At 40.9% G+C, this 10,005-nt stretch overlaps 1 protein-coding gene across 1 annotated transcript in view; it reads left to right on the top strand.

Annotated features, from left to right (window-relative positions):
* cspg4ba (chondroitin sulfate proteoglycan 4ba) overlaps nt 1-7,355 on the top strand; it is a 31,099-nt gene extending 23,744 nt beyond the window's left edge. Inside the window, exons 8-10 of the mRNA XM_032515940.1 lie at nt 1,758-1,930; nt 2,453-2,636; nt 3,445-7,355. Coding sequence (XP_032371831.1) covers nt 1,758-1,930; nt 2,453-2,636; nt 3,445-5,471 — 2,384 coding nt within the window. The 3' untranslated portion in view covers nt 5,472-7,355. The remainder of the gene's footprint in view (nt 1-1,757; nt 1,931-2,452; nt 2,637-3,444) is intronic.
* The last annotated feature ends 2,650 nt before the right edge of the window (nt 7,356-10,005 follow it).

Below are 10,005 nucleotides of genomic sequence, written 5' to 3' on the forward strand. Positions count from 1 at the left end.
GTGTGTGTGTGTGTGTGTGTGTGTGTATGTGTGTGTGTGTGTGTTTGTGTGTGTGTGTTTGTGTTTGTGTGTGTGTGTGTTTTGCCGGGTGTCACCCTTGCCCTCTTATTTGCTGTATTTTGTAAAATTTTAGCTGCACCAGTAGCTGCTCAGGTTAAATAATTCAGAACCTTTCCAACAGCCAAGTCATTGCTTTACCCAAATACCAGACTGGTGAATCAGCTGACGGCTTAAAGTTTTGATATACAGTATGCTACTTTTAGCACGCTGGTTGAGGTCTATGTCTGCATAAACACATTTCAAGATTTTCTGAGATTCCCAGTAGTCTGGCTTGTGAGTTACAAGGAAAGGATATTGTGAGAGCAGCAAACTGCCAACTGGCACGCTCTGCTGAGCTTCCCAGCCACAGGGTGAGTGGGTACTTGAAAAGCTGTGCCACTGTCTGTCTTAGGCAGCCCTGTTTGTGCTTTGTGCCAGGTGGGGCAGATGAAGGGGGGTGGGGCGGGATTGGGAGCTTTAACTGACAATGAAGGGTTTTAATGGGGTAAGGGGTAACGTGAAACACTTTCACGCTGGCCATATTTGAAGGTCAAGTAAAAATTTATATTGTTTAAATATGCGGATAACCAATGGCGTTTGTTTGGTTTTCAGAAGTGTGGGGATAACAACAGACCTTCAGGCAGTCTCATCTGGAAGACATTCATTGCATGTAGGAGTATAGTAGTGCCTTGATACTATTGTAATATGGATAATCTCAGTTCCAAGTTGCTGTATTTTTCTAATCATTTGTCATCATTTTATATGTGTGATGTAGATGTATTATTATCATCCCATACGCCTCATAAACATAAACTTCATTTATGGTGTTTTTATTTTATTTTTACTCAATCAATCAATTTCTCAATCTCAAATTACCAAAAGTTGCACACACAACAAACAGAGTTTTAGAAAGTATTTTGATTGTGTTATGTATTTTGTTTATGTTCCTGTGAGCTACTACTTCTACTTTTTACATACCACCGTCACAAAATGCAGCACAAATATCCGACAACATAGCTGAAATCATCTTGTGCAGATTCAGAACAAGATAGGTTGTGTGAAAAGATAAAATAGCGCGTCTCTCTCTCTTCCTCTAAAAGGGAAATTTTCCATGGGAGACCGACTGGATGGTGGGAGTGCACACAACAATGAATGAATTTCCCTGTGCTTCGATCAAACTTTCCTTCTATCATTGCCTTCCATTTTTATCAGCAGTCATTTTTTGGGAGCCTTACCATCTTCACAGTTGCAGCAGAACTAGAATATCTATGTAATTCATCTCAAGAAGAAAAGGAGTTCTCAGTAGTCGGTCTCTGTAATCATGCATAGATGTCTCTCTACATTTTCCCCATGTGGAAGATTTTTTCGCCTGCAAGAAGCTGATTTTTTGTCTGGATTTTATGTAACACCGCGCACTGCATTTGGACAAGGCTGTAAAAAGCCTGTGATGTCTGCAATGCAGCTTTGATTTGACACATCAAAGGACTCTCATTGGGTTTTTTCAGTGCTTGTTTTGCATAATTTGGTGGCAATGTGAAATGCTTCCAGAGGGGAAGCTTGCTGCATTTGATGCAGTCACACAAGAGTTTTAACAGCGTGGTGGCAGCTAAACTGAAAACCAGACAAGAAAAAGTAATTTTCTTTCCACATATTGTTTCATGATCAATTATCCAAGCCACTACACCAGTAATTCTCTTAATCTAATGTCTTTCCTCCAGGCTCTTCTACTCCAATCACAAATGAGGATTTACAAGCAGTGACCAATGACATCAGCAACACCTTGAACCGCATCATTACATTCAGTGTGATTCGGCAGCCTAAACTGGGCCGTCTGTTGAAGAGAGAGTCTGATAATTCAACAGTGGACATCTCCACTTTCACACAAGACATGGTGAGTGAAGAACTGAAAGTCATATCAACACTTTTCTACCATTTTACATAAGATATAATGTATATATTTAAAATAAAAGGGATGTGAACAGTTTTGACATTAAACATTGGGGTTCCTCCATGAATGTAGAAAGTTGCCAGATTTACAAGGTATGAATAATAGATAATCTGCATCCTCATTCATAAAATTGACTTTGCGCTTCTTTATCTAAATGGAACATGTAAGCCTCTTATGTAATCAATTATTTCTGAAGGATTATGATCTGACACAGTTAAAGCTGTGATGCTCTGTGCGCGTTATTTACTGCCGAGCAAAGCAGATTTAAATTAATGATGAAATCTTACACATACTGTAGTAATGTATTTCAGAATGGTGAATAATTATTTAGGCCACTGAACTGTTTATACAGTTGATTAAACCATCAGTTCACTTTAGGGATAGCTGATCTGTATATTTGCTGAATATGTGAATGTATTTTGGATCGTGGTGTGCCTTAGGATCTGTGGTGTTTTTGTACCTTAGGTGGACAAGAAAGAGGTTGTGTACATGCAAACCCCCATCGAGTCAGTGGGCTGGGAAGCCATGGACTCTATGACCTTCTCTGTGGCATCCCCGCCTACTTCTCTGGACAGCCAGACCTTCAAAATAGTAATTTCTTATGAGAATACTGGACCTGAACACAACACAGTCCTGCTTGTAAACACAGGTATGAACACGAGTCTAGCACTAGTATGACCATGAGTAAAGCAGGTATGATGTTAACCAGCTTAGCTTAGCGAGTTAGCATTCTCACATTTCTTAATTAGCACTATACACAAAGTATAGCTGAGGCTGAAGAGAATGTCAATATTTTTGCAAGCATTTGATCACAGACATTTTGACTTCATGATACATACAAAAGGCAAATGCAACACAATGTGCTTGACATAATAAAAGGAGCATAATGATAAAACAAGTGCAAGTGAAAAAACAATCAGTGCAGAGTATACAAAGGCTGAGATATACAAGACACACACACACACAAGCACACACAAACACACACACACACACACACACACACACACACACACACACACACACACACACACACACACACACACACACACACACACACACACACACACACACACACACACACACACACACACACAGAGAGACAGACAGACAGACAGACACACACACAAACACACGCCCCAAGAGGTTAGCCATGGACTGTTTTAAAGAGAAATATTTTTAAGGGTTCATTAAAGTATCATAATTCATGATGAGGAGAGCACAAAGATGTGTACCCAATTTCATGGTAAGCCATCCAATAGTTGCAGGCGCGTTCCTCTGGAAACCACAAGTGTCCTAATTGTATGGCAATCCATCTGATAGTTGTTGGGATATTATAGTCTGGACTAAAGCCGTCCATGGCTAAAAAACACTATCTATGCTCGTGTTTATGTTTTTATTACTTAAAATGATTAACACTGTTGTACTTGGTGATTAACGTAATGTTTGCTTGGTGCTAGGTGCTGAGGTAACAGAAGGGGAGAGTGTAATCATTGATGAATCCAAGCTGGATGCCACTAACCTAATGTCCAAGCTGCCGACTCCTCAGCGGAGCTTGCATGAGGTCTGGTTCCAGGTCACATCTCTGCCTCGGCATGGTGTCATAGTGGTAGGTGAGAGAAACCTCACCAAGGAGAAACCTAACTTCTCCCAGTTCATCGTTAACAAATACGGTATCGTCTACAAGCACGACAACTCAGAGACAACTCTTGATTCTTTTGCATTCAGTGTATGGCTAAATTCTAAGGGCAAAACTGCACAACGCCCCCAAGATGATATTGACGTTGTTGAGGAAAGTTTTAACATTACAATCACACCTGTAAATGATCAGCCACCTTTGCTAAAAACCAAAGCTCCAAGTCTGAGGGTGGTACAAGGTGACACAGTACCCCTCCGGCCTGAAAATCTCAAAGTTGAAGATTTAGACAATCCTCCTGATGATATTAAGTTCTCTGTGATTAGCAAGCCAAACAATGGTTACCTAGCTCTTGAAGGAAGTTTGAATGAGTCAATAGTGGCCTTTACCCAAGCCCAAATCAACAACGGAAGCGTCTATTTCATCCATGACGGAAGCTCTGTCTCTGGGGTGTTTTACTTCAGTGTCACGGATGGCCATCATAAACCGATTTATAAACTATTTAACCTAGAAGTGACAGAAATCACCATTTCTCTGGTCAACTACACTGGGTTGACACTGGAGCAAGGCAAGACTTCAGTATTACTGACCCAAGACAACCTTTTTGCTGAGACCAATGGGAAAAACATCACCATTCACTACCAGATTACAAGGCCTCCAAAGTTTGGCAAACTTTTGAAGGATAATAAAGAGGTTAGGCAGTTTGAACAAGAGGATCTACAGGCTGGATGGTTGTCCTACCACATGCTCTCCTTTTCCTCTGCAGACGACAGCTTTGAGTTCACTGTCTTCACTTCAGAAGCAAATGTAACTGGCCAAGTGTTTAACATAACAACCAGACCTTTGATTAAGGTTGGGAAAGGTTTGAGGATTCCTAATAGCATTGCTGTCAAACTCAACATTAGCTTTCTTAATGCCTCTGAGCTAGCTAATATCAGTGATAGTGACCCTATATTTGAAATGATCTCCCATCCTAAGTATGGGAAGGTAGTTCGGGGAGCTGTTCCAGCCGAGTCATTCACCTTTCAGGAGGTGATGCAGGGGAAGGTAGCCTTGGAGCTGAATGCCAACATGACTGGAGTTCAAGAGCTGAATGACTCACTTGTGTTTGTACTAAAAGCTGATAACATCCAACCTGCTAAAGGGGAGTTCCACTTTACAGTTGTGCCATATGATTCAGCCCTTTTTCCAACCACGAAGAGTCCTGTCCCAACTACATCATCTGTTTCTCAGACTTCCAAAGATGAAACTGATCCACCAGTCCTGTCTACAGCTTTCCTCTCCACCCAGCAACCAAGCAAAAACCAGCAAAAGTTCAAGGCACGCAGCCGCTGGGGAAACTCCAGCAGAACAAGCATTTTCAGTACAACTCTTGGCAAACCAACGCATGGAACAGAGGATTTTCCCTTTAGGAACACACCAGTACGTGTAGAGTCCTACCCTCAAAAAACCTCCAGTCCGCTCCTGGTCATCTTACCATTACTGGCCCTGCTGCTACTTATAATCATCTTTGTAGTCCTGGTTGTCTTTCTTCGACACAACAGGCAAAGGAAGCAGAGCACTGCTGCACCAAAGGAACCACCTTCCACTGGTCTCCCAAGCAGTCAGTCCTACCAAGGTCAACCCCAAAGAAGCACAACAGTTCCCACAGTGACTGTCACTCCATTAAACCCAAGCTGCCCAAGTAGCCCTGTTCTTGATCGGTTTTTGACGCAAAAGCAGGGCTTAGCTTACAACACCATTGATTCAAACATGCTCATAAGTTCTTGGAGTAATGGGTCCCCTTCATCGTCTTCCCAAATTATTAGAACCACCACTCCCACTCTGCAGACAAATCAGTACTGGGTATGATCTTCCACAAACCAACTTGTAGTTATAGAGTTTGTTTTAGAGAATAATGTTACAGGTTTTGATAACATATGTGGTTGTGTACTTAGATGAGGCAGCAATGAATTATATTAAAGGCAGAATGAGTAGGATTGTTGGTTTGTAAACACATTCAAACTTGGCCCCTCCTTTCCGGCTCAACAACACCAGAAGCGCACTCCCCCAGACCACGACTGCCCTTCATATCCATCCAGCAGGATGAAAGCAAATCCGAGATTCACTCTTGTTTTGGAACAAGTTTTTTTCCTTACTTTATGTTTCGGCTCCCTCAGTGTCCTTGGGCAAATGCTTATAATCTGTCACCTAATCGCTACATTTTTATAGAGTCCAGCCTTATGACCTTGTGCACTGTGGCCGGGGGCTACACCCAGTGCCCACAGGCTCACCTCTAGAAACGTCCCATAAACAGCAAAATGAAAAGAAAAGAGAAAATACAGGCAGAAAGCTGGGTCTCTGCAGATACAGAAACCCCCACACACTTCTAGCTACAGCTAAAAGGTCACCAAAATGCAAAAGCCATAGCTCTAATAGGATGATGACGTTGCTCTGTGTCTGCTGGATGAATAATAAGGCAATTGTTTACTTGCAACATTTAGAATAACGACTTTATAAAGGCCATATTACTGTATGTCAAGGCTGTGATAGCTTCTTTTAAGGTCTTCTGACCCGTATTGGCCAAAAATTGATTTTTTGTTGCTTTAAGGATGGATTAAGCAGAAAACTACAATGGCCAAACTCCTTTGCGGTACTTTATTCAGCATCAGGACAGCTTTGGGTTTTCTTTGAGTTGCACAGTCCACGAAACGTTGATTTACAACCACTGCTGTATATTGAGTTGGTGGGACAGACTTTGTTCACTTGAGCTTTTACAAAGTGGTCATTGTTGTGGTAAATTGTAACCTATGTTTGGTGCCTAATGTACGTTAAATCACTAACATTGTTATCTGGTCCTCATGCACGTTGAAGTCTCTTCCATTATGGGTCATGATCATAAGAGTGGAAAGTGTTGCCAGTAACAGCGTGAAACTGTGAATTACTAAGACGGACACTGGCACAAAGATGTATAGTCTAAGCATTTGCAATTGATTGTGCAGATTTTATATTGTTATGTATTATATATTATACTATATTAACTTTTTGTAACTCAGGTATTTTGTTACCAGTTATTTACTTCATGTTACCTTTAATGAAGGTTGCATGTATTCATAATTCAATAATTGAGATCTTTGTTGAACACTACAGGATTGTTATAAAATGGCAGTAGTCAAAAATACTTCCCAGCATGGCTGTATAATGAAATGGCTGGTTTTGTACCGCTATTTATAGCCTTCATAAAATCCCACTGATTAAAAGTTTAGCACTGTTTTCATATGTTTTTATTTTATTTGACTATGCACAGTATTTATATATTTTCAAGAAGCATGTATGAAAAATCAAGGCACTGACTGATCTTTAAGATTACAAGGAGTTCATCTTAAAAAAATACCGATATGTCTTTCATTGACAAATTACCAGAAACAGGCAATTTCTTTGACTGAAATTAGTGCTGGTATCAATATAAAAATAGAAAGACTGATATACCAGTTTCTTGAAATTATCTACTGTTAGCCTTGGTGATTTAACACTGTAATGATGTATTAAAAGGTACTGCTCTGTGTTTTGGCAACCAATGGGAGATGAGAAGTTGCTGTCACAGAAAATCCCTGTAGTAGGTTATGAAATGATTTTGTACTGAAGAGAAGAGTCTATCCACTGTGTTCCAGTCTCATCTGTACGATGTAACGTACTATGTAACAGAAGTGTCATATTTATTTATACCATATTTTTAATAAACCACTTTAAAATGTTTGCTAGGAATCACTTTCTGCTACCATACAGTAGCATAATCTGTGTGTGTGTGTGTGTGTGTGTGTGTGTGTGTGTGTGTGTGTGTGTGTGTGTGTGTGTGTGTGTGTGTGTGTGTGTGTGTGTGTGTGTGTGTGTGTGTGTGTGTGTGTGTGGTCTTTTTGCCCATTCCTCCTCTAACATGATTCATTAGCTTCCAAATTGTCCCCTTATTTCTTCCACTTAGATGCGTTTTTGGCAGTTTGCTCTAGCAGTATAATTTAAACTGTACTTTTAGCCCATTGCCCTCCTCTTAATAGTACTTTACTCAGTGCAACAAAAGAAACTCTGCACCAGAGGACCAATTAGAAAATGTTTATTACCATCATTGCTTCTCACAGTTTCCTGCAATTACTTTTAATTGTGTCTCACATCAAAAACAATAAAATCAGCTGGAGTTTGTCACATGATCTGCGCTAAGGTGTTGTGTGTTTTCCCAATGTATGCAACTAGGAATCTGAGTGAATACCCCGAAGTTAAACACACAATGTGATTTGGAAAAGCTGAAGCTGCTGTGTATCAGTCCACATGACTGATGCTTACATACTGATCCCAAACACACTCAATGCTGAGGACATTAAAGGGATATGTCACCGTTGGAAAGATGAATATATGTTTAAATTGGGTCACTTATGTAGTGGAAATGTGACATTTTCCAAAATTGGTGCCTTCTAAGCCGAGAAAAGCCAGAAAATTGGTTTTGGCTCATGTGGATGAAAGACACCAAATCCTTGGAAACTTCAATGCCCCCAGCCTCCCCAGGGGATGCACGAAAAGCTCCGCCGGAGGTGTGAGTTGAAAGTCTGGTGAACAGGGGCCTCCTCCAAATGTTCCCAATTTATCCGCACTACCCGTTTGGGCTTACCAGGTCTGTCCAGAGTTATCCCCCACCCCCTGAACCAACTCACCAACAGATGGTGATCATTTGACAGCTCCGCCCCTCTCTTCACCCAAGTGTCCAAAACATACGGCCTCAGATCAGATGAAACGATTATAAAATCGATCATTGACCTTCGGCCTGGGGTGCTCTGGTACCAAGTACACTTATGAGCATCCCTATGCTTGAACAAGGTGTTTGTGATAGACAATCCATGACTAGCACAGAAGTCCTACAATAGACAACCACTCGGGTTTAGATGAGGGAGGCCGTTCCTCCCAATCACGCATCTCCATGTATCTCCATCATGGCCCACGTGTGCATTGAAATCCCCCAGCAGAACTATTTCTCTTGGCACAGCTACCAGAAGACTTACAACTTTCAGCTACGTCGTCAAGCTCAGTTGGAGGCTGCGCAGTAACGCTCGGCCATCACTGGAAAAGTGCTTCTAATAGCCTTCACTGTTCTCCGTCCAGAAACAATGGGATCTGTTGGTCCATTTCTTTAACTGTCTATGCCTGGTCCACTGCCTCTGGGCAAACATGCCTCAGATGACGCAAAATGACAATTTTTGCGCCATTGGAGATTTTTTCCCAGACACATAATACAGAGATCACTCGTCTCAGGGGGACATGAGGGAGGGAAGCACGGCCATTCAAAAATACTACAGAGTTTCTACTTTAAGGGCGTCTGTCACATGTGCACAGGGGTTAATTGAAGATTACTGTGAGCTCACAGTGAATGCAAATAGTTTCACCAAAAATGCACTGAGTTCAGGATTCGCACACAATGAGTGTTGGTGTGCTAAATGGTCATGTTGACAGTAAATGAGCTAATGGAAGCGGTGAGCAATAACATCACATGTGAGCTGCAAACTTAGCACAATGATGTCAAGTCACACGGTTCACAAAGAGGAACTTCACTCGGATATTGTTCTTGGTCACATTATCGTCATTTATTTAGAGGAAATACTAGTACAACTCTGGACAGACATCATCACATTGTTCAGGGGTGTGCAGTTTGACATACTAAGTGCTGGAAAAGATGAACTGAAACAGCTTAATAAAACATGTACTTCTAAACACCAGCATGCAAGTCATCCACTGATACGATAGTTGAACTTCTTCACCTTAACTTTACTGGCCAAGTCTGTTGACTCCAGTTGCCCGCCAGCGCCAAAAAGAAATTTAGAGAAAGATACAAACAAAGACATCATAGTTAAACAAATGTTAATAGTTTGTAAGTAATAGGTATTTAACTTATTGGGGAACGGTCTGAGAGCCATGTGGAGGCAATCCCAGCCCGCAGTTGTTTTTATTCAGGATTTTAATGTGATGGTAAAAGGTGCACGCTCACCAGTGGTGGAAAATAACCAAGTACATTTACTCAAGCACAATTTTGAGGTACTATTTGTGCTACTTTACACTTCTACACCACTACATTTACTTTATATATTTAGTTACTAGCTACTTTGCAGATTCAAGTTATCAGTTATTATCAGATAACATAAGAAATTGATCTTGGGGGGGAAATTCACACGCTACCTGGCAGTCAAAAAATAAGACCCAGCTGCCACACTAAAGTAAAAGTCAAGCTACATATCAATGCATCAATAACTTTAATTCAATAATATAATATACATTATTCTGGACCAGGCCATCTGCATAATAAGTACTTACTTTTGATACTTTAAAGCAACACCAAAGATTCTTTTGTACCTTAAAATAATGTTTCCAA

This window comes from Etheostoma spectabile, chromosome 5 (genome assembly GCF_008692095.1).
Source record: "Etheostoma spectabile isolate EspeVRDwgs_2016 chromosome 5, UIUC_Espe_1.0, whole genome shotgun sequence".
NCBI lineage: Eukaryota > Metazoa > Chordata > Actinopteri > Perciformes > Percidae > Etheostoma > Etheostoma spectabile.